The 26,155-nt window shown below is 36.7% G+C and overlaps 1 protein-coding gene across 12 annotated transcripts in view; it reads right to left on the bottom strand.

Annotated features, from left to right (window-relative positions):
- The window catches only part of TCF4 (transcription factor 4), a 404,113-nt gene that overhangs the window by 42,166 nt on the left and 335,792 nt on the right, over window positions 1–26,155 (bottom strand). For 7 of the 12 annotated variants that reach the window (XM_083355584.1, XM_083355583.1, XM_083355580.1 and 4 more), the window contains 6 exons: window positions 20,956–21,008; window positions 15,810–15,915; window positions 9,538–9,671; window positions 8,336–8,468; window positions 4,821–4,888; window positions 2,296–2,374 (listed from right to left, as the gene is read on the bottom strand). In XM_083355584.1, the coding sequence (XP_083211710.1) occupies window positions 2,296–2,374; window positions 4,821–4,888; window positions 8,336–8,468; window positions 9,538–9,671; window positions 15,810–15,915; window positions 20,956–21,008 (573 nt within the window). The remainder of the gene's footprint in view (window positions 1–2,295; window positions 2,375–4,820; window positions 4,889–8,335; window positions 8,469–9,537; window positions 9,672–15,809; window positions 15,916–20,955; window positions 21,009–26,155) is intronic. The other 5 variants (XM_083355581.1, XM_083355582.1, XM_083355576.1 and 2 more) reach the window with 1 other exon arrangement.

Here is a 26,155-nt window from a genome sequence, read left to right as displayed (position 1 = left end):
TATGCAGCCACACCCAGAAGCCACATCATGTCTCCAAATTGCATGCCAGCATATAAGATTTCATCTATTTTGCAGTTGTGCATCAGAAAGCAAGTGGAAATTCATATATTTTTAAAAATATAAAAGAATTGTAGCAAGATGCTGCTAGTCTAACCATACCAGAAGGCATTATCAATAATTTTCATTTATTATCATCAGAGAAAAATCTAGGGCAAGTTTGTTGGTTGATCTATTGATCTGTATGCAGTGCAAAGTTTTTGCTTAAATGTTTACATTTAATGTATTAGCTGAAGCAATTTGCCTATAAGGGTTCCTAAAATGTAAACTCTAAATTCTTGTAACTGACAGAGGTTGTTTCCTCTTTCTCCTTATTTAAGGCTTTTCAATCAACTACCATCATATTTATTGCTTTTAAAAAAGAATAAAATACAGGTGTCAACAGTATAATATATTAGTTTTCTAAGAAAATCTCACTGAAAATCTAGGATCAGGTGGAGTTTTACAAACTCCTTGCAGAATGGGTTTGTGAAGTACAAAATTTTAGATATTGGAAAAATATTTATGTTTACGGTATAATGATTCACTAATTCTGAATAACTATGAAGACAGAAGACTTTTTCCTATAGCCCATTTATGGCACAGCCTTTTTTCATCAAGAAGAATCATTGGGACATACATCAGACTTCTTTAACTTGGTGTCCTGTAGTTGACTACATCCCTAGCCAGTCAATAGCCACACACTGCTATTGTAATACATCATAATTCCTGGCTGGGCAAAATTAACATACATGACAGTAAAATACTAACTTTCAAATTTAAATGAAGGGATTAATTACCCAGAGGTCCTTTTAGATCTTAGATCAAGGGTAGGCAACCTTGGCTCTTTTATGACTCATGGACTTCAACTCCTGGCTCAGGAATTCTGGGAGTTGAAGTCCATGAGTCATTAAAGAGCCAAGGTTGCCTACCCCTGTCTTAGATGATAGTTTATCACTCTGTGATAGTAACAAAAATAATATCATTATGGAAATGGGCAGAATGATTCAGATTGATCTTTGCTGTCAAGATATTCTTGTTGACCTTAAATATGTTTATGGAATAACTATTTAATTTAGATGATATTCTTTTCTTCTCTATTCATTTGGTTATTTATTCTCTATTCATTTACACACACAAGCATATACACACAATCAGTCCCTCAGCCATATAAACTTTGCTGCATGAAATTGAAATGCTTTCCAGACACAAGACAGATCTTCTTGAACTTCAATTGGTATTATTTTTGCTGATAAGATAAAACCTGATAGTAACTCCTCTTCCTGCCTGTCTGAACTACAGGAAGTAAGCCTGTGAGTTTGTTAGATTAGAAAATGTAGTGTACATGATGTTATGACTGTCTGCTTTCTCATGAATTAAATATTCACCCTCTTTAACCTTAGTGTTTATTCTCCAGTACCATGTAGGAATGTTTTGTTTTTGACATGAAATCACCCTTGGAGCAGGTTGAACTATAATATAGGAATAACTTAACAACGGAAGACGAGACTGTAGATTAGAAATAGTCACACTTTCCTTTTAGCAATTCATATTTCCTCAAAAGGAAGAGCTTAGATAGATGAATTGATTTAGGCTTAGATATATTCAGAGTAAACCAATTAAAATTTATGTGTCATTACAAACTGACAAATGTACTAATTTTAGATCCAATCCAATGTATTTTATATTCTATTTCCTTTGGGAGAACCTAAGTCCAGTAATAATAATGGTTCCCTATTATTATTTTATTTATTTATTTTTATTCCATTTATATCCCGCCCTTCTCATTTGTTCATTTGCAATAATTCTTGAATTCTTTTCTGCATGGGTTGATTAATTTATTTTGTAACATCCATGTGATTAACGCATGGATTCAGAAAACAAAACAAATGGTCTACACATAGGGATGTTCAGAAACCAAGTTGAGTCTTCAAGCATCAGGGCTGTTTAATATTCAGCTTAACCTTGAGTTATAAAGCATATCTGAACATATTAGCCTGCTCCCTGGAACCAGCCTACACACTTGTAGAGGAGGACAGAAGATTTTCTCTGACTTTCCCAGAGATCTTTAACTACCTTCACACAATACTGGTGTTTTACTAGTACGCCCCAAGTCTTCCTGAAATGTTAAATAGGTGGCAGTCTGAAATTGTTTCTGAGACAACTGAACTTTCTGATCATGCTTAAAAGCATCATGTTAAAGATTTTCTTGCTATTTGATAAATTAACTGTTTGGTAAAATAATTTTAACCACAATACCTGAGAGAGAAGGGGGTGAACCAACCGGAGTTGAAGGATTTGATGAAAAGCTGTTGTTGGTATGATCTGGAGAGTAAATCTTTAAAAGAGGATGCAGAATTAATCTAAAGTCACTTGGAATGGCTACAGACAAGAGGATTGGCACTCTTCATTATAAATATACTTATGACTCATAAGACAAAAAGGATGCTATGAAGAATATGAAACTACTATGATAAAAAAAACATTATGAAGAAATAAGTCGGTTCTGATGAAGGACAGCTCATGGGACTTTTTTTATCCCTTATATTTAATTATTTTAGTAGGTTGTCCCAAAGATGCTTTTTTCAAAAGGCAACCGGACTTTGTTTTTCCTTGAAGACATTTTGTCTTCAAGGAAAACAAAATGCTTTCAAGGAAGATTCACTCAAGATCCACTTCTTGGATGAGAAGCGAAACGTCTTCAAGGAAAAATGAAGTCCAGTTGCCTTTTGAAAAAAAAAACCACCTTTGGGACAACAATGACCTGGATGACTGAGAATCTCCATAGACATCTTAGTAGGGTCTGTATATTCTACAGTACTAAAAATGTATTTGGTATATACTGTACATATGAATGGAAGAAAAATCAGAAAATTACTTCAGTCTAAACTAAAAACCTTAAATTATTACAGGAATGAAGTTTTGGAGAAAAAATATTGAAATATAGCATAGTGGAAAATACTTATTACAGCAAACTCTTCAAAATAGAAGATGGAAAAATAATCCTGACTGGTATGTACAACTGCATATATGGCTGAGTAGGCATAATAGAATTTACAGTTAAGATTCTCAAGGCTTAATACCCTGCATAGATAAAACTTTCCTGACCATTTGGGACCTGATTAGAAATCATAAACATCATTAGACTCTTATCTTGCCAAATTATCAAAACAGACCATTCTGGCAACTCATATTGGCCACTATTTAAGCTGAGCCCATGAACTTTTCCTTAGGGTTCTGCAAAGGCAATTAAATTAATTAACCCCTTGATCATCTCTCAGTTAACCAATGCCTCCAGGCACCAGTTAAAGTAGATTTTGCATTGTATCCATTATATGGGAGTTGTGCTAATTTTTGTTTTTGTAACATACGTTAGCTGGACATGGAAAACATCAATTCTCTTGAGAACTCACTGGAACCCCACTTTGCCCAGAAAATACATTAGAGTGAGAGTTCATTTAAAAATCAGCGTTTTAATTTGTAGAAATGCACCGTATATATACTTAATGGATTCTTACCCAAATTGGAGATGGGAAATAAATAGAATGAGTGGCAACTGGAAGTCAAGGCTGACTTTTAAATACCAATCACTGCAGCAAAACAGATTGAGAGGCCCTTTGATCTTTACCCTGACTTCTGGGAATCTGCTTTTCCATATGCAGTGCCTAAGCAGATAGTATATCATCCAAATTACTGAAAGATGTGGACTGGGAATGACAGCACAGTTTCTGATTATAGATTCACCACCCCACCAGGAAGTGGTAATGTCTGTGAAAAGGATTCACAAGCTTGGTCTTTGCCTGCATGGGTGTCTCCAAGGAACTACAGAAAAGCAGGTTCCTCAAATTAGGGAGCTGCCCAAAGTCCTCTAAGGCTAAAAAGGGAAATTCAAAATTCAAAATCCTATCCCATCTCAGTGAGGCTTACTCCCCTTTACTAATGGGGGATTTGAAAGACACAGTTGAAGTATTTTGACATTGAGATAGGGATAGGGATAACATTTGAACACTGCCCACCCAGTCTCTAAGATAAATGTACAGCAATTCAAATTTCAAGCAGCTATTCAAATTATTCAATCTATCCAAATTAATTATGGTCATGGCTTTGGTTCAAAGAACTTTACAACTTGTTTCTATGGTGTAAAATAGGCATCTGAATCAGAAAGTTTAACTTTTCCCCAAAACTGTGCCATAGTAAACAATGAGTTAATTTAATGACTGTGTTGTTTGCTAAATGACCATTTTACTACTGTTATGACCATAATGGGTAGACTCCGTTACAATTGTAACTTGAGGATTACCCGTAAATAACATTGATTTAAATATGGTTTAGGCTTCAAAATATGGGTTAGGCCATAGTAAACAATGAGTTCATTTAATGACTGTGTTGTTTGCTAAATGACCATTTTACTACTGTTATGACCATAATGGGTAGACTCCGTTACAATTGTAACTTGAGGATTACCCGTAAATAACATTGATTTAAATATGGTTTAGGCTTCAAATGAGACAAGGAAAGCTGTACTTGGGATCACTACAAAACAGACCTGGCTACTGAATCATGTAACGTAAGTGTCTTTTTATTTTCAAGTGAATGGAAAACTATAAAGCATAGCTTACAATTTATCTTGAATTATCCAGATTTTCTAAAACTATATATACAACCTTAACAAGCTTTTATTCTAAATTATTTTAACTGGCCATGATAGATTTGTGTATATTTGATTACTGATTCCAACCCAAGTTCATGCTATTCCAATCATCCAAAATCAAATACTTTCTTACAGATGCAAGTGCTTTTCCCAGCGCATCGCCTGTCTGTGAACTTCCTGCAGCTCCGCTTCCTCTGTTTGCTGAAAAATAAACCCCAAAACAAAAACAAAAACAACAAAAAAAAAACATATATGAAGACAAAAAATCTGTTTTCCATACACTGCACCCATATCCATCATTCAGCTGCATTTTAATGGTGAGTTATACTAATCATAATTAGCATTACTGTTATTAATTATGGTGGATTTCATACATCTCAAACATACCTCTCATATTTCATGTTCCAAAATGTTTTTGTTGCAAGCTATTTCAATATAGTCTTCTTTCTGTGGTGAGTGAGATACAGAGCAGTGGGCCTTTGTACAGTATTTATCTGGCATTTTTTTAAAAAAGAGAACTGCAAGGCATCCTAGATTTTTATTTTGCCATTCTCTTTTAGCTAAAGAACACAGGGCCTTATTCAACTGCCTCCAAATGTGTAGAGATGGGAGACTGAAATCAACACAATTCTATATTGTGTCCATCTCAAAATAAAAACTTACTCACTGCCTCTACAGTATCCTACCTTTAATCATACTGAGGAAACCAGATGTCTTATGTCAGTCCTTTGAGGCAGATAACATCAGGAAGCAAAGGCCACAAGAATTATTATAATTATATCATTAGAAGGCATAATATCAGAATCTTGAAATCCTGACTGAGATTTTCTTGATCTCCTCTTATACTAAAGGAGAAACCAAACACGACAATCTTGAGGTTTTCCCCTCACCTCCTCCTGCCTATCTGGGCTAAGTAGAGGTTTGTACAACAGTTTTTGAATTTCTTCTTCAAAGCCATCTCCATGCCTGCTTAAAAACCTGGATCAGAATTACTCCAACTAAGTCATTCTGAAAATCTGAAATAATCTCTCACTGGGAATATCTGACTTTATACAGTTGATATTGTGTAGAAAAATAAGAGGGGGAATATTTATTTATTTTATTTATTGGCTCAATATTGCCTTGAGCTTCAGTACAAAAGATGATATATCATCTAATAAGGAAATAAATAAATTTCACAGCCTGCTTGTCAAGCTCAAGAACCAAAAACAATACATGGGAGTTACTTCTGAATAGTTCCTTTATAGTTGCTTGCCTACAGACAGAATCTTGCCAAACTAAAGCAATATCTGCTCTAACTATAGATATATTCTGTGAATTGCTACAGAGGGTCCAACTGTGCCCTCTTCCTGCCCAGCAGATATTCCAAGCTCAATGTCTCTTTGGGAAAAACCCCTCCCTCTTGCATCTCCAGATTACATTCCACTACAATGCTTCATGTAATATGCAAAGGTAACAGATGGGTTTGCATAAGATAATTCAAACATTATTTGAGTGATCCCATTGTGATTCACACATAATGCCAATGGAGTGGGGTCAAGAAAACTGCCATGCATTTGTCTATGAACTCATCAGGAACAGAACTCAACTCAAAGACTTTACCTTTATGGTGTGACCTCAAGGCTTGTGTTCTGTCCAACCCAAGTAACATCGTCAAACCCATAGCATGAGGGAGCTAATAATTAAATCCCATCCTTTTAAATGTACAAAAAAAATCTATACCAGAATGTTAAATGCAATTATTTCAATAAGGGTGAAATTATAAAGGTGATATTACAATAATTATAATCCCCATATTTCTGGCATAATGTCTAAATAATCATCTGCATTAATGGATTTGTTTCTGAATGCCCTTTTTATAATTGTATGAAATCTTTTGTATATGCCAAGGTTACATAAAAATTGTCCTATACGTGCTTCACAGTCTTCACTGGCAGGAAAATAACGGTTTTGCAATCTAGAGCTAGCTATACCAAGCCCCCTCCCAAAGAAATAAAAAAAACAGGATTAATCTCGGTTTATAAATGCAACATCTAGCCTGTACACTAGTCTCTAACTTGAATGGGTGCAATAAGTATATTCAGGAAATAGAAAACTTAAACCAATTTGATATTTTCCTCAGATAAGATGTACTGACACAGCAGGATAAAATTCATGTCCCTCTTGTGCCATATGACAGTTTAGCACCCCACTGCACTGGAAGCTTAACACACTAGTAAAAAAAATTAAGTGCAGTATTATGTGACTGTTCCCATAATAAAATCACAGTAAAACCAAGGCTTCAAGGGAAGGTGCACATCATGTTCCCACTAAAAAAAGCCACATACTGCTATGTATCTTGCAATTCAAAAATGTCATTTAAAGTGAGAGTAGAAAGTGGGATTAATACATGAATGAGAAGGTTCTTCTGGACTAATCTTTAGCATATGCTACATTAAATCTTTCTTAGTAAGTGGCTGCTTAAAGGCTCTGAATCTTTGAAAACACACAGAAAATACTTTGCATAGATTGAAGCATCACTTTAAGTTAATATCTTCCAGGTTTTTCTTTAATGCCTTCGAGTCTGTGTTGACTCCTGACCACAGCCTGGACCAGTCCCTGTGTTTATCTAGGCAGGATTTTTGGAAGTGATTTGCCTTTGCCTTCATCCTGGGGCTGAGAGAACGTGACTGACCCAAGGTCATTCAGCTGGTTTCATGTCCAATGTAGGACTAGAACTCATGGTCTCCCAATTTCTATCCTGCTGCCTTAGCCTCTACACCCAAGTGCCTCTCTTTTAATATCTACCTAGGCAATTTCCTTTTGCTTGTCTGCAATTTTATCTTAGGGTTTTACCAGTTAACAATGATTTTCTGTTCAAGTTTCTGTTTTTTTCCAGATTGCAAGTTAACTTTGAGACAGTGGCCAAGAATGAAATTTAGTTTAGTTTAGTTTAGTTTTATTAGATTTTTATACCGCCCTTCTCCCGAAGGACTCAGGGCGGTGAACAGGGCATATAATAAAAATACAAAAATACAAAAGTTAAAATAGAATTAAATTAATGCCCAAAATAAAACAATAAAATATACAAATATTTAAAACCCTAAATTAACTCCCCATCAGGCCAGGCCAGCTTGTTCAAATAAGTGGGTCTTTAACCCGCGCCGGAAGGAGCGGAGATCCGGTGCCATCCGGAGCTCAACCGGCAGTTGATTCCACAGAGCCGGGGCGCCCACAGAGAAGGCCCTCCCCCTGGGGGCCACCAGCCGGCATTCTCTGACCGGAGGCACCCTGAGGAGGCCCTCTCTGTGGGAACGCACAGGGCGGAGGGGAGTCGACGCCGGCAGCAGGTGGTCCCCGAGGTATTCCGGACCCATGCCATGTAATAATACAAGTTTACTTTCTTGGACAGCAAAATCAGACCAGGCAAATAAAAGGGGCTGGATTATTCGCAGATCAAACTCTAATCCTACACTCTTGTTGACCTGAGTTTCCAGTCAGTATAGCAAGAGCTCCAACCAAATATCCTTTTTAATCTGCAACTACATGAAAAGCAAAGTTTTCTTCTATAATATCTGATCAGCTCAACAAGCAATTTCCCCAGAAAACAGATGAGGAGAAACTGACAGGACTTGTCTTCTTCAATTTAGTAAGAACCCTTCAACTCACCCATTATACTTTCTGTTCCATTTGCTGGAGGTGTACAGGAAGAAGCACTGTAATGGGTTGTGCCACTGCGATGGAAAGTGGACATTGGAGGAAGACTGGAATTGATGTCTGCTGAGGAGTGTGATGGGTAGCTCTGTGGCACGTAGCAGGGAAAGACAACATTTCAGTTAGCAGGTAACTGCACAACAGTTGGTTCTACAGAGTTGCTGGCTGATTTTCTCATTCATTCATTCATCAAATTTATATAACTCACATATAGGTGACTCTGGGCAGCCTCAAAAATTTTAAAAATCCATCATATAATAAAACCCATTAAAAAGAACCCATTCTACCCTCCCTGGCAGCAACAACACAATCATATCTGCCACTAGATTGGCTCCCTCTCCATTCATGATCCTCAGGCCTGCTGATGAAACCACTTTTTAGGGCCTTTCAGAAAAGCAGCAGAGTGTAGGCCGGTAACTCGGAAGAATGATGTCCCATAAAGAAGGTCCATTGTACAATGAACCACTGTTTTTAGGAGATCTCTTATTGCCTGTAAACAACCTTGATCATCCAGCTTGGATGGAAAGGTGAAATATAAAAATGCAGTTCAGTGACATCCCTCAGGGGGACTTTTGAGGGGTTGTACCCTTGTTTCATCCCAAAATCTCTGACATGTAGCTGAGAGACCCACAGACGTAAGGTACAGCATGACCTGTACCAGAAGCCCAGCAAAACATAAGAATAGCGGATCAAAGAACAAAACTCCCAAGACTGCAAAAATTGTTCACATTTATGTCAGTGAAGGCTGTTTTAAAGATTGTCACGCAAAGAAGTATCTTCAAAGGAAAACGAAAAAAGAAAGCATCCTCAAGACAGAGTTCTGCTGTAGAGAGTTAGCTCTGCTTGGCCTCCTCCTCATTTTGCAATTAGGATTTAAAGTCTCACACATGTGGTAAAAAAGGAGGTTTTATTTTTAAACCATGAAATGTACAGAGGTGTCTCTCTCTGTGCGTGATGGCCATGAAAAGACACCAGACTTCATTTTTTAATTCTGCTTTTGTCAAATAGCTTTCTTTTAAGCAGTGAAATCCATGGGTCTTCTCTTCCAACAGAGATAAAAATGAGGGTGTGAGAGAAAGTGGTTTAAATTGGTTAATAGTTTGTCTTCTATATTTGTGGCACACACAGACTGACATAGTGCTGATTAGTAATCTTACCAAGCGGTCATGAGGATGAAGACTGCAATAGCTACTGGACTGTGGAATATGAGATGAATTGCCCAACATTCCTCCATATCCAGGAGGATTCATTCCACTGGATGAGTTCCATGGATCACTGCTATGGTGGCCATCTGTAAAATGTACAGAAGAAAATATGGCTTCTCTGAACACTCGGTTCTCTAACATTCTGAGGCTGTGTTTTTAGTAAATGTTAAAATTAGCATTCTAATAGGGTCTGATGAACGCCTTATGTGTCACAGTGTTGGATAGCAGTTTACAATAAAAGACAGCAATCACAACTGGGAAACTGTATTATCAACCTTCGTCTCATAGAAGCCACACTGATCTTATGTAACTACATGAGCATGATTAAAAAAAAGTTTTCTAAACAGGAGTATAAATGACATTTCTGAAATCACCACTGATTAGTCGGAGATCTTCTGTGCAATTTTTAAAACATTTCTATTTTTTTTTATCAGAAACCCACATAGTTGTGACCTATATTGTTATTATTCCTTGCTTGATAAAACTGGAACCTAATATATTTTTTTAAAGAGCATTTAAATAAGAGTCTAAGTAGATTCTGTCTTTTATTTTAGCACATAAATATGTAAATATTTTGATTCCAGGACTTGACTTCTTGGCCAACTACATATCCCAAAGTCATATATAAAATATTTATGAATCAGAACAGCGATAAGTATGATTTAGGGAGCTGCTCAGAAACCTCTTTTGTAGATAATTTTACCAACAAAAGCTAATTGGAAAAGATATACATTTCAACTTAAAATAAATTTGTCTCCAGAATTTTGTCATTTCCACCTTTCAGTTGATGAACCCTTATTTTTTGAACTGAGATGCTTGGCTTAAGGGAAGAATTGAGAGATAGCTAAAACTACATTATGTTATGGTTATAGATCAAAATACAAGGATCAACTAAACTGCACTCATTATTTTGCAATACGTTTTAGAGTAAAATATGTTATGAGCAATTTTAAGATAAGGCATAAACACGGCTATTTTCTTCTTGACAATAAATTGGTGCCTAGTTTAACAAAGCAGTCTGGAGTGTGTTATTTGAGTTTTGGCTATCCAAAAGATATCTAATGTACTACTCATCAAGTGATCCAAGAATATGCAGTTATGCTTGTCCACATGAAAAGTACAATAAAGTCAAACTTTTAATGGTATAAGCCACAAGGGTAAGTTTTAAGGTTCTGGGGAATGTTCCTGAATCTGTGGGTCAAATGTGACACTCTGTCTGGTCACTGGAATTAATAATTTCTGACTTGTTGCAAATTTATTTGAACATAATCCAAAACTCAAATCAACAATGGAGAAATTTGAAGCATCTTCTCTTTGATCTCTACTTTCAAGGAGACAGCAAACTGTTAACAAGCATTAACTGTTAACAAGCGAGGCCATACAGAAAGTAATCTTTAGCTTAAGTTGGAAGTATTGATCCATGTCTACTCTCTATCTTTAATAAATCTATGTCAATACACTGGGTCATAATGGGCAACATGAAACAATTTTCTCCAAGATTTTGCCTGGGTTGCCCATAAGAGGTAACCATCTAAAATTTAAATAAGGATCTGACCAACAATAAATGTAGCTGGGATGTAACTTGACTCCTCTAGCACAGAAAAACGATGCAATATCTTTAAAGTACCTTTGTCATTCTGTATAATGTATCTGGTATATGTTTGCCCTCTAAGAGGCATCACTTCCAAAATGTGTATGAAGTGTGATACTTTTAGCACATTCTAATTTTTAAAGCTAGAATTCACTTTCAAATTCATGGTGTGTAAACTTGATCAGCACTAAAGAAACTAATCTCACCCCCCCCCCTTTTTTTAAGTGTGCCAGCTGCATTGCTGGTTCTGATTAAAGTTCTGGAAAGATTACTCATTCCTAGAGTGACGAGTGAGATACCTTGGCTAGCTTACAAAGATAATGTGAAAGTGATAGCTTCCCATTGCTCTTTGTTCTAATTACCTGGTATTCAGTAATATACTTTAATACCCCCCCTCCTTTTGTTTTTGTCATCAAAACAACAGAATGCATCTTTGGTTAGGCTAAAAAAATAATAACTTGTCCAAAGTCACACATTGAGTTGGCTAATTAAATGAGGATCTACATGGAGGCTTGTCCATTAGATTCAAATACTCTAATCACTATATAGGTTATAATTGAATTCATTTAGCTAACATGGATAACAGTTACTGATAAGACACATTAATTATGAATTTCCACCTTTTTATAAACTTCCAAGATGGACATTCCTTGCACCATTGACCTCTGCAGGGAGAATATAGCCATTTGATTGGTCTGGTTGGATATCTAATGGATCCATGTGGTTTCCAGAAGATGCTTGAGGAGTTTCCTGTGGTCTTGGTTGGCCTAATTGAGTCCTGAAATATAGAGGTGGCTGTGCCTTTTAGCAAGATTGCTCATAAGGAGCCCCCCCTATTTTCCATCTAGGGGCCCCATCCTCCACTTAGAAATTTTGGGAGATGAAGCAATAGAGTGGCAATTGCATACAACAAGAGAAAAATACAACTGAAAATATTTATAAACTCAACTTCAAACCTATATGATGAGTAAGAGCAACATAGTCTCCATGTTCCATTATTATTATGATATAGGTTGGTGACCATGAGGGCAAATTTGACCAACAGTTGAAAAGAGATACTTTGTTGAGACTGGAAAACCAAACTTGGGGAATAAGAAGCAATAGCAAACTTTTCAGTTAGGGTTCAGCCTCTGACATGGGAACGAGATTGCATCGGTTCCTGTTGTTGTCTTGTAATGATGTCTTGTCATGGTCCTACTGGATCTCTCAAGTACCTTCAATACTACTGATCTCTGCTTCTTTCTGGGCTATCTGTGAGGGTTGGGAGTGAGGGAAACATCACACAATTCCACACAGCTGGGCAAAATCAACACAGATTTCTGTTTATTGCTCATTTGGGGGTATATACAGAATGTCAAAAACTGCAAAAGAAATTTTCCACCCTCCTTCATAGTGCTTTCATTAAGGTGGAGTCTCTTTGAAGTATCTGAAATGTTTCTTCCTAGATTTCTGGCCACCTGGGCTGAATTCTTGTTTATATGATAAGCTGCTGTCTTTTGATTGTTTATGTCTACTCTCCCTTTTCTTATGAAAGGCTGAATTTTGCTCCCAGGAAAGTAGACCCAGGAGGTAAAATGAGGATGACATGATACTGGTGATGTTGTGGATTATGAACTATTCTTGTTTAAGTTACATTTTGGGTGCTTTAATTCTAAATACTATATGTAGGAAATGTAGCTACTCAGTGTCAGTCTCTAAAACTCTAAGCAATGAATAAATGTGGGAAGCAATAGTTGTAAACAAATCTCTATATTTTAACAAAAGGAAGCAGCAAAAGAAACACCACATTTAAAGAAGCTAGTACATAAACAATGGGTTATCACAGCTTAAGTTCACTGTGAATAAGTATTATAAATCACAAAAAAATGTCTAAGTTTTAATTTTTGTTTTTCCCTTAATTGTTGTTTTGAAAAGATATTATTTCTCATCTCTGTTATTGGTAATTTTTCTGCTTGCCTGACATGAAGTCATATAGTTTATCCTTCCACTTCCGGCCTTTTCTTTTTCTTTGTATGTCAAGCTAACTATCAACACATCTGGCTGAAATGATCTCGAATTCATTAATGAAGTTGGTTCTGAACCAGTTAATTAGGTGACAATGATTACTACTCTGAAAGGTGGTGAAAAAGTTATATTCTCTGGAATGAAAAAAAGTATTTTCTAGAACATTCATAACGCCAGTTATCTGCTAATAATGTGGGCGCGCCGGATTTATGGAACCATCTTCCGGTTGAGCTCCGGATGGCGCCCGACCTCCGCTCCTTCCGGCGCGATCTAAAGACTTACCTCTTCGAACAAGCTGGCCTGGCCTGATGGGATGGGGTTGGGTTTTATTAATGTGTTTTAACCTACTTTTTAATGTGTTTTAACTTATTGTAAGAGTTGTGGGCATTTTGTTTAATCTCTTTTAATTTTTGTATTTTGTCTTTTAACATGTACTGCTCTGTTCACCGCCCTGAGTCCTTCGGGAGAAGGGCGGTATACAAATAATAATAATAATAATAATAATAATAATAATAATAATAATAATAATAATAATAATAATAATAATATAATAATAATAATAATAATAATAATAATAATAATAATAATAATAATAATAATAATATAATAAAAGTGTCTGATATCTCTTCCACAGAGATGCAACACAGAAAATAAGCAAGAGATCTCTGAGAAATTAAAATATCTACAAAAATAGTTTGGCTTTACCTGATGTCCTTTATGTGGTTGATCCAAAATTCTAATAATTTGGCTTCTTTTCTTCCCCCCCCCCCACAACCTTCTCATTATTCTATTGATTTCCATCTTTATTTCTTATTTTTTTATTTTAGTGTATTAGTTTTCATATGTAGTGAAAAGCTGTATATGTTTGTTTGCATAAATACACAAAACACTTCATATATTACAAAATGAAACTTAGCTAATGGATAACAATAGATAAACTGATAAACTGAGTCAGAAAAGCTCAAAGGGAGAAAGCATTGGCAAATGCCCCTAATTATACTTTAAGCTTAGTTTAGGTGAGAAGATTTAAAATGCAAAGTCAAAGAAGGAAAAAATTATTCGAAGAAAAAAATATTTATTTTTAGTTATTTTATTTATTTTGTTTATTAATTTTTTATGCCACCCATTTCCCTATAAGGATCTACAATTTAAAGGAAGAAATAAAAACTGCACCAAATTCAAGGGGAAGGACAGTGAGAGTGGATGAGACAAATTAAAATTCTTGCCGATTTTCCCCCCCCCCCCGTTTCTTTCTACTTGCATTGGTCTGGAGCTTCCAGCATGGCCAATGGATGTATGAGAAAACTTGGTTTGTGGGATTTTCATGGAGCTCAAGCAAAACTATTGTTATTAAATACGGATGTAGAATATAATGTTCCTTTTAATATCATTTTTTTCTCCATCAATGTTTAGTTTACATGTAAAGATCTCATTTTTGAGATTATATTAACGGTGAGTGGATGACTTTTCTCCATGTTTGACTGAGTATCCCTTAGATTTTTCTGATCAATGTCATTGTTCTAGCAGTTGAATATTGTTACAAACTATTTGACCTACAATGATAATATCATGTGGTAATTCTTTGAAGTGAATGCAAAGAACTGAACATGTTCATCACATTAGCTGTTTTTATACAAAGTATTTTTGAGTGTATCCAACATTAGGGCGGCTTCAAGGTTGTGATTCAAACTGTGCAGGACAGTAAGGCCCACTGAATGTGATTGACTTAAAGTATGCATCGGATTGTTTTTGCACATCTTGCTGAATGTGTATCTAATCAAATATTTCCACTAGAGAAAATTAAAACTATCATTATTTCTTGAGCACTTTTATGCTCCATTGCTGTTCAGAGTTCTGAATGCTGGATCCTCAGTTGAACAGACGCAGGTCTGTCTGTCTCTCTTATATATGTGTGTGTTTGTGTGTGTGTATGCATATATATGTGTGTATGTATGTATATATATATGTGTGTGTATGTATGTATGTATGTATATATATATATATGTGTGTGTGTGTGCGCACACACACACGTATTCAATTGAACAGATCTATAATATAAGTCTCATTTCAGATCTTACCATTGTAGGCTAACTCCTTAATTTCAAGTGGAAGAAGATATATGTTTTTCTCCCGTATTTACCACCCTTCCCAATGAATGTAAAGATCTGGTAAGGAACAGCTCCATTTTGTCCCAGGTGCCCAGCAATTTATTTTTGCATCAAATCACAAGCACATTCTCTATGTAGGAGTCTCTCTCTGTGTGAATTCAAAGTGGCACTAATACTATTATTTCATTTCAGTATGTTCGCTTCCATAAATATTTGGAATAGCAACAAAGTAAGCAATGTTGCATATTGTAAATTAGTATTTGGCAGCAAAACTGACCGTACAAAATGTTTATTAAAAGATCCCTTTCAATCTGCAATACGTCTTGTGGCCTTGATTGTCCTTTATCTGTCTGGCATGCTACTATGTAACCCTTAGCTTTGAAAGAGAAATCAAGATTGCCTGGAAATGTCCATCTGGCAGGAAACTCTGTAAACAAAGAACTGAGCTCAGGACTTCAGTGTCCTGTCCACTGACCCTTAAGGACATGCATCAGAAAATCCCTTCTATGACAACATCCTACCTTGCATGAAGAAAGAACTAGGAAAAGTGCTGGCTGCTGGTTTTGAGGATGGATAGCCGGGTGAATCCCGATTGTAATCGGCAGTGCTTGCAGAAGGGGCATAAACCTATGGACAGAAAGAACAAGACCAAAAAGTTAAATGCACTAATATCTTTCCAAGAACTGGGATTTTAAAATGTGTTAAACATACATGCAGCCTTAAAGCAGCTACAGATAAAAGGAGAATGAAAGAACAGTAGGTCCAATAAAAAAAACAATACACCAATAGAGAATCATACAGCTCCACTGTTTGATTCTCCTTATTAGTATATTGCTGTAGTTAAAGCCTACTTTAGCAAATAATGACTCTACTACTGAAACTCTCCTTTTATAACCTTCAATTGGACAGAACAGTGCATCATAGGGAAACAATTTTTGAAAATGTAACTCAGATGGATTATCTTAAAGAATGAGTCCAAAATCTGGAACCCAGGACTACTGTGGGACCCAAATTTCACGAAGTTATGGCCTTTTCTGCATCACTGCGCTGCCGTCTCCAAGATCACGTGATCATCATTTCCAATGTGCCCTGCCAGATTCCCACAAGGAAAGTCAATGGGGAAGATGGCAAGAAGTCAGAAGTCTCCTCCGCTCCCACTATTTTTGCCTGCCTGTGGTCATTCTGTTTCTTTTTTAGGTCAAGAAATGTCTTTGAAACAATGAACCAACAAGGTCATGGTTTGTCTAGTACAGGGATAGGCAACCTTGGCTCTTTTATGACTCGTGGACTTCATCTCCCAGAATTCCTGAGCCAGCATGGCTCAATATGGAAACCTCTCCCTTTCCCCTCAGCAGGGCTGGCTTAGGAATTCTGGGAGTTGAAGTCCACGAGTCATAAAAGAGCCAAGGTTGCCTATCCCTGGTCTAGTACATAATAAAATGACTAAAATTTTCTCCATGAAAACCTCTCATATTAAGGGATCCCACACCTGGCTGCCCTTTGCAATGAATTCAGATGCTGCGAGTATAGACTTAAAAGGCCCACCCTAGTATTCCCATCCAATATAAATCCAAAGATATATTCACAAAAGAGAAGGAGAACTTATCACTCAGGATGTTTTCTGTCATCTAAATAGCAGTTTTGTGGTTTTAAAAAAATCTACTAAGTAAGACATTAAAGGCTCACAATTTTACCGTGGCATGCCAGCTTTTTATTCAGTTATTTTCTTAAGAATTTTTTTTTTTTGGAAAAAAGCATAGATGGAATCATGATCCTCATGGGAAACACAAGAGATATTTGGGACCCTTAGGAAATATGGAATATCAGATTTGAGATGAAAAGGTATATCATCAGCACACTGTTAACAGAGAACCACTAAATTTTATGAACAATCTGTTTTATGGCCTCCAGTTTTCTCAAGGAACTTTAGACATAGCTTGGCCCTAGTACCTAGTGAGTGTCTGTGGTTGACAATGGAACTGAATCTTCCTGAGTATCTCTGGTCCTAGTCTGATACCCTATTATACCACATTGGCTGAATCCCGTTTATTTTCATTGTTGCAAGGAGGCAGGAAACGCTGGTCGTATATTTTTTTCAATCTGTTACACATTTTCATCCCCTGTATTATCCTTTACTGCCTCTGTTTTCCAATGTGAAAAAAAGCTGTGGAAGCACTTTCTTGAACATGCTTTCTCTTGGGACTTGAAGCTCTTGAAGCCAAGGGAGATGCTGACCTCAGGGAAATGAGAAGACATACATTCTGAAGTTTGATATTATTGCATGCCCTAGCACACCGTTCCAAAATGAAATATGGTAGATTGGGGGAAAAAATGAAGTGCTTAGGTTAGGCTGCATCTATTCAACAGACAATTTCTTCCATTCCTGAAATGAAATCTATCTAGCCCTGGAAATCTGAATTGATCTATATATCATACTTGATTTAAAAACCCAAACAGTGGGTCTTATATGATTATTATAACTAACTTGAATTTAGTCTGTACTACAAATGAATGCAAATTTGAATTTAGTCTCTTACTCTTTTAAAATGAAGAATGAAATCGCACATGATGAATAACTGGTATGCAAGAGAGAACAAAAAACTAGATCAGAATGTGTCTTCTTGATTATATTATTTTGAACAGAGAAATATTATTATCCCATGGAAGACACAATCATGCAGGCCTTTCTAACCATATTAATAGCAGAACGCAAATGCAATTTACTCCCCAAATGCCTTGTCACTGCAGAACTTTGTATCTGCTAATACTTTCTTAGTTTCAACCCATAAATTCATCACCTCAGGGATGAGGATTTCTGGCAGAAAACATGAAACAAGCCGTAGGAAATAAAATAGGAGCTGATAGGAGAGATACATATGCAGTTAGTCCTCAACGTATGGCTGTGATGAAGCCTGCCAGTTTTTATGACCTGTTTTTGTGGCGGTCACTAAGGAAATCCATTGCTCACTGTGGAGTGTTTTTGCCAGAAACCAGAAATAAATATTGGTTTTCAGCGAAAATGTTAATCATGTTCATCTGACTGTAGGAGGCTGCAAACAGCTGTAAATGCAGGCCCAATGCCAAGTGCTCAAAATGTGATCATGTGACTGCGGGGGGGGGCAGCCATTGGAACTTCAAAACCGGGCCATAAGTATCTTTGGGGAGGGGGGGTTGCTGTAATTTCAGTTACTAAGCAACCCGTTCTAACGCAGGGACTATCTTTACATCAGACAGCATATATGTCAATATCTATGCTAAACTTGGGAAGAAAAAAATATTGTTGTATAGTATCATATCTTTCAGACAATAAAATAAGGCATACATTATATCTGGAAGAATTGTAATATCATGAATGAAATTTTAAAAAAGCCTTTAAATTGCTCTATTATATGGAAGTAGAGTTCAAACATTAACAGAACAATGAAAGAAAGCAACAAAACATTCCTTTGTTCCTAAGACTAGAAATGGAATTTCAAAAGCATGACTCAAAAGCACTGAAAGTTCTAAACATATCCCAGGATACTAAACCTCCTCATTTTTTGAGAAGCTCAAAATAACTAGTAAAAATCCAGATCAGCACAAGACCACCAAAGCAGTGTGCCTGCATTTGGGGAGTTGGGGCACCTCTTTTTTACTGCTCCGCATGTTTGTGAGTATAGTAAACTTAGTAAATATGCCAAAACTTAATTTACTTAACATTTGTTTACTAATAAATTCTTTCCAGGGGTGAAAACAAACTTTCTATTTAAAAACTTTGATTTCTTGCAAGTGCCTGGACACTTCAGTGTTCATGGGTTGTTGGTTTTTGTTTTTTTTTTGCATTTGTTGACTTTATATATACACAGATATTTGTATATTTAATGTTTCTGTCCAATTCCAGATGGTCAGGAAAACCAAAACATTCTCATTATCTTGATGAAAATGGACCTTCCTCCCTCCATTCTGAAGCAAGCAAGCAGATCACAAACTAGCCACGGTCTTATTTGGATATTGACAGGTTACAGCAAAGTGAATGGGAAAAATAATTACAACTACAAACCAGAGGGGGAAAGGAGAATACAAATATACATCATATAAATAGGACAATAGTTTGCTTCAGAGAATAAATGCTACAACCAAGGAGAGAGATCCTAAAAATAATGACTGATGACCATAAAAAAGATACTATGCTTCAGTGTATATTCTTGCATAAATGTTCTCACCATATTTTAATGCTTGGATAGAAAGCACTGTTATAGCCCTAATCATAATTATTATACCGAAGTAAGTTAAAAGGCTTTTGGGGGAAGTATTTGAAATAACTGTGTTTTAGAGAAAAAGCTGATGCATAGAGTCCAAGGGTGGGAAAATGGTAAATGGTGATGTCATCTTTAATGCTCTGTCCATTATGTTTTTGTTAATTATTTATTAAGCAATTTTATTATATGCAGAGCCCAAAGGACAATTCAGCCTTTTTTTTAAAGAACCAGAAGTGCTTCTATCATAATTAACCACTTGCAGATATATCCACATAGGCTAAGAGCAGTATAACCCTGTAATCCATCTCATTTCTATAACCCATTTTCTGGATTCACATCAAACCGAAAGATATTTTTAATTGGATGGAAGGACCTGGCTGAATGGGCAGGCCTGCATTTTTTAAAAAAGTTGTGGTTTGCAAACTAATCTAGGAGAAAATGTGAGTGAATTCAGGGTCTAGTTAAAGTATCCCTGAGCATCAGGAGCACATCAGGAGCACAAAGAAAGGCCGTGCTTCTGCGATAGACCTGGCTGGGCTATTTTCTGGTCTTAGGCTGTGCCATCTGGAATTGGGAAGTTTGCTTTCTCATTCAATACACTCCACCGGAGAATAACAAAGAAAAGTCACATTTAGGTTAATGGCTCCTTTAGGGATTGATGTGGCAAGCAGTAGCAATCACTTCACATTCCAAATGAATGAGAGACTGGATAGCTGAACACTGTTTCTCAACATAAAATATCGTGCACGTGCACCCATGTGCACCTCCCAACCTATTAGAACAATGAAAACTCTTTCTTCTAATTCCTTTGCTTTGTGTTTGGGGATAGCATGGATAAATACACACACACAATCTGGTAGAGACAAGTTCCCTGAGTCTGAAAGCTCAGAAGACTAAACTTCTGGTTCTGATGACTGAACATCAGATTGCATGGTTCTGATCCTGCAACATTATACTGGGACATGTATATTTGCCTTCATTCTCATTCTCATTCTCTCTCTCTCTCTCTCTCTCTCTCTCTCTCACACACACACACACACACACACACAGTACACTGAGCAATGAAAAGCTCCTCTTATAGCTATTTATCCTGGACCTGTGTTTGTCTGTCTTAGTCTTCTTTGTAGGGTGCAATAGAGGACAAGGGTTGTTGAAGTCCAGCCTGAACAGAATCCAGTTAAGAGGGTTGTGGGGATTGGCCTTCAGAGCGGTATGTTATGAAGAATGAAATGAAAAAAAAAATCTGGAATATCACAGTTGTACTGGCAGAAAGTCTCTGTGTTTTCCATATTCTCACTTATAAAAGTTTCCCGAATATAGAAAAAGGTTGTACGAGGGAGAAGAATATGTGAATCTTTTCTCTACATACATATGGAGATGGTTTATGAGGTTGGTGGAAATCAAAAAGAAGCACTGGACAAAAATATACCTGATTATTTTGCATAATGGGTAGAAGTTGTTCGAATGTGGTATCATGGGAATCTGAAATAACAAAAATTATTATAAATGCCTGTGTTCTAATAGTTAACTGCCCATAAGAGAACATTCAGTACTTCTGGGATATGAAGGAAATAACTTCAGTAAAAAAATTCTCTCCAAATTCTTGGAAGTTTCTCATAATTGGGGTTTGCAACCTAGAAATGCAGATCTAAAAATATTCCATCTTTTCCTGGGAGAATCTGTCCATCATAAATTATATGGTCTATTTCAGACAGAATGATTTCAATCCACAGAACCATTTTTACTGGGCACAGTCTGCCATGGACTCTTTTCTATATTATAAAGCAAAATCACCTGATTATGTTACATTCCCGTTTCCTGACTATTAACCAGAATATCAGATTTAAAATCGTGAATTTATAGTTGTAGGTTAAACTTATAGATTTTCCCGATTTGGATTTGATTGGGATATGTGCTTGATTTGTACCTGCATGCAAGCAAACTCCTTTACAGGTAGTGCTAAGGTATGACCATTCAATCAACAACCATTCAAAGTTACGACACATTATTAACCACTGGCCATCATGTGGAACTCCCATGGTCATCTGATTGCAATTTGGACCTTTTGCAACAGGCTTCCACTTACAACAGCTGTAGCATCCTGCAGTCAGATAATGACCAATTCCAATCTTCCCTGCTGGCTTCCCACAAGTCAATGGGGAAGCCAGCAGGGATGGTTGGAATTCAATCCAATAAGCCACTCACACTGCTTTTTCTCCTGAAAAGCCCCATTATAGAATACAAGATCTCAGGAATCTTGTACTCCATAGACCCCTCCCATCCATATACACTCCATAGCCTGTACATCTGTCTGCAGAAGGACCTCATTGGCAGTACCATGTCTCTAGCGCCCACTCATAGCCCTTGGCAGCCCACTGATGACGCCTGCCCCCTGCTGCACCAGCACATTCCCCCACCCCAGCACTCTTTGCCTGGAACTCCCACTTCTTCCAGCTTCATGATTCACATAAGTGATACAGTCATGTGATGTTATGCTTTGCAACTGCATCACTTAGCAAATTCTAGCCCAAGGATCTAATAAAGGAAAATTTTTGTAGCTCAGGGTTGACATGACAGGTCTTTGGTGCTCTCTGAGCTTGCTTGTTTTCTTGAAGACGTTTCATTACCCAAACTGGGTAACATCATCAGTGACTGATGATGTTACCTAGCTTGGGTAATGAAACGTCTGCAAGAAAACAAGATCAGAGGACCAGATTATAGGATTTTGTACTATGGATAAAATTCCAATAGCACCACTAGCTGTGGTATGAAAAAAACTACAAAGGTTTTCTTTTAACTTTTCAGCACCCATAAAGGGCTGCTCATTATACTGGAAAAAAAATGTAGCTGAAAGTTACTTCCTTGTAAAATAAGCTTTTCTTCGGAGCAACTTTGGACAATTGTGTCCCTATATGATATCTCTTCAGATATTTGAAGATAATTTTCATGTTTCCCCAAAGTCTTCTGTCCTCCCAGTCAAACATAGCCAACACCTCCAGCTACTCCCTAAAGATTTTTCCTTCTTATTCTACCTTTCACTTTTTCAATGAGATGCCCAGAGGTGGACCCAATAATCTAGGTACTGTCTGCTCAAGGCACAACAGGGTGGCATAGTTATTTGTCAAAAAGGTACATAGTCTATTCCGATTGATACTTAGATGTGGCTTTAAGTCTGACTACAGGCCATTAAATTCCAGATGAAGATAATAGCAATCCAAATTATTCCAAGAAAACTACTATTTTAATTATGCATGAAAACAGAAACTGAGGTCAACTTGGGGAAGCTTTTAGCTTTAGTTCTACATACCGTATAGCTGCCATCAATGCAATCATGTCAACTAAAAAGCTGCAGGACACTCTAGAAATGACCCTCAAAATTTTGTCTTTTGGTAGGAGTACTCAAGAAATATGAGGCCAGCAATGTGCGATGAGATGAGCAAGAAATTTTGAGCACACTGGAATGCAACTGGGCAGAATATGGGCAGCTGGTAGCACTCAGTAAGATAAAAAAAAGGCGCGTTGAAGATATAGGTTGACTACTATTTCTCCATTTTGTGAGTACAGCAGATAGACCAAAAGGAAGCACCTTGAATTGGAGGAAATTGTTTCCTAAAGCAAACCAAAGAAATGGACGGTGATCTGACTAAATTGCAAAACATAAATAAGATCTATCTGAATTATATGTTGTGAAGTTACCCAGAGTTGATCTGGACTTGGGCAAACATCAATCAATCAATCAATCAATCAACAGAAATGACTGATAATGATCTATACATACATAGTCAAAGTAGCAGTGGAATACAACCTATGCCTCTGCCATATAATTTTTTATCTCCTGGTGTAATGGTCCAAATGAATCTTAGGGGACTTACTCTTAGCATCATGACCATGATGATCAAATTTACAAGTATTCAATTTTCTTATAGTAGGAGACATGGAAACCAGGATGTTATGATTTTTATCCAACAGTTTTAAGACTGCTTGATTGATCGCCTAGAAAAGTTACTTCTACAGAAGCAATTGAAGCCAAAACAAAAAATTATAATGCACCTGCCATAAGAAACATTGCTGTGACAACCCAAGTGTGCCCTCATGTAAACATAAAAGTTGCAAACTTACTGTTTCTAAAATATAAAATACTGTCTGGTTCCAAGGGTCCAAAGATGCTAAGAGATGCACCGTAGAAACAATTTGTTGTTGTTGTTGTTAGCTGCGAAGTCGTGTCCGACCCATCGCGACCCTATGGACAACATTCCTCCAGGCCTTCCTGTCCTCTACCATCTTCTGGAGTCCATTTAAGCTCACGCCTACTGCTTCAGTGACTCCATCCAGCCACCTCATTCTCTGTCGTCCCCTTCTTCTATTGCCCTCGATCTTTCCCAGCATTAGGCTCTTCTCCAGTGAGTCCTTCCTTCTCATTAGGTGGCCAAAGTACTTGAGTTTTAGCTTCAGGATCTGGCCTTCTAAAGAGCAGTCAGGATTGATCTCCTCTAGGACTGACCGGTTTGATCGCCTTGCGGTCCAAGGGACTCGCAGGAGTCTTCTCCAGCACCACAGTTCAAAGGCCTCAATTCTTTGGCGCTCAGCCTTTCTTATGGTCCAACTTTCACTGCCATACGTTGCAACTGGGAAGACCATAGCCTTGACTATACGCACTTTTGTTGACAGGGTGATGTCTCTGCTTTTTAGTGTGCTGTCTAGATTTGCCATGGCTTTCCTCCCCAGGAGCAAGCGTCTTTTAATTTCTTGGCTACAGTCCCCATCTGCAGTGATCTTGGAGCCCAGGAAAATAAAATCTGTCACTACCTCCATTTCTTCCCCATCTATTTGCCAGGAATTGAGAGGGCCAGATGCCATGATCTTGGTTTTCTTAATGTTAAGTTTCAACCCAAGTTTTGCACTCTCCTTCTTCACCTGCAACAAGAGGCTCTTTAGTTCTTCTTCACTTTCTGCCATTAGAGTGGTATCATCTGCGTATCTTAGGTTGTTGATATTTCTTCCGGCAATCTTAATTCCAAATTTTGATTCATCTAGCCCTGCCTTTCTCATGATGTGCTCTGCATATAAGTTAAATAGGCAGGGCGACAGTATACAGCCTTGCCGTAGAAACAATGGTTAAACACAAAGTCAATTATGTTCTCTGTCTTTTGGAAAATAAGATTTTTTTTAAAATGAAAAAAAAATTCTGGACAAAATGAAAAATGTTCAGCATGTAACGTAGGAAGAACAATCCCCAGATTCTATCATAATACCAGATCAAAGTTTAGTAGTAAACAATGGTAAATTGTATGAGCATGCAATGAGAGGTCTTTCTATAGTACTACTAAACAAGTTTATTTCTAGAGTGTTCCGAGGCATGGGAAGACCATCCATGTGATCAACTATGAAAAAGTTAGCCTTGTTTGATGTTACCATTACGTCTGAATAAGGATGTTGTTATTTTCTACCATCTTTGACCAAAATACATTACACAGAAAATATTTCTTAAAACGTCCCCTTTCATGACCTATTTACAAACAGAATGAGGTTCTTAAACAAATGATTTCACATTATTTACACCCTGGTACATTCCAGCTCTAATCTCTATTCCTAGAGCAATTTTATTGCCTACTCACTTCCATATGCTAGCATCCATTTGAAACTATGCTTCAAAGAATTCACTTTGTAAATAGTACTTCAACAAGAATATGCTTTTGAATATTTTCAGATGAGCATAATGCAAATTCCAGTTTGGCTTTCAATTCAAAATATTCATTAATATGAGCAATCATACAGCACAATTAATGAATTCTTGATTACTGGTTGGTGAAAACATATTTGTCAGGTCACAGTAATTGCAAAAATAACAGCATGTTTTGAAATTCGCTCAAAACAAGACAAACTACAACCTCAAAAATGGCACTTAAATATAGAGTATATAATTTTTACTACTTATATGTATGCACATACACATCTGGGAAGTATATTTAAATGTCCTGTTTTTACTGTTACCCTCTTGTGAAGTTAAAATAAGTTTGTTAGGGCAATTATTACAGAAAGTCCACAATCAAATTAAATTACAAATACAGATTTGAAGCAACTGTGGCTGTCCCACCGTTAAGGAAAAAGAAGAAAATAAAACTTAAGATAAATATAGGGTACCAAACTATCAAAGCTATGGGACTATAACAAGTGTAGTTGCCATATATTACAACGAGAGATGATAAAATGTTTATGGACAGTTCAAATGCTCAGAATGTTACACAGAGGTGTCCGGAAGGAAGGCGTGCAATGAAGGGACAAAGCAGACCTATCACAATGAAATATAAAGTTGGGATATAAAACTAAATGATACACAAAAAGACTGTTGAATATGAATGAAGTTTCTACACTATTTTCGTAGCATCTGTTTGTGTGAATAATTGTTCCAATATGTATATTACCTATTTTTAATCTTTTAAAAAATTAATTTCATTTAACTTAGTCTAGTTAATCTAAATGTGCAGATACTCATTTTACAACATTCGGAAAGCCACTTGTTTTGAAGGAAAGAATATAGTATTTTTTTTAAAAAAAGGAAGACGTCAGCCAGTTTGCAAAAAAATTCTGCTTGAACAAATGTTGAAAGGATTCTCTTAAGCTGCTCTTAA

Source organism: Vipera ursinii (assembly GCF_947247035.1).
Source record: "Vipera ursinii genome assembly, chromosome: 2".
Taxonomy (NCBI): Eukaryota; Metazoa; Chordata; class Lepidosauria; order Squamata; family Viperidae; genus Vipera; species Vipera ursinii.
Note: the sequence above shows the minus strand (reverse complement) of the source record. Positions and strands in the feature narration are given on the sequence as shown.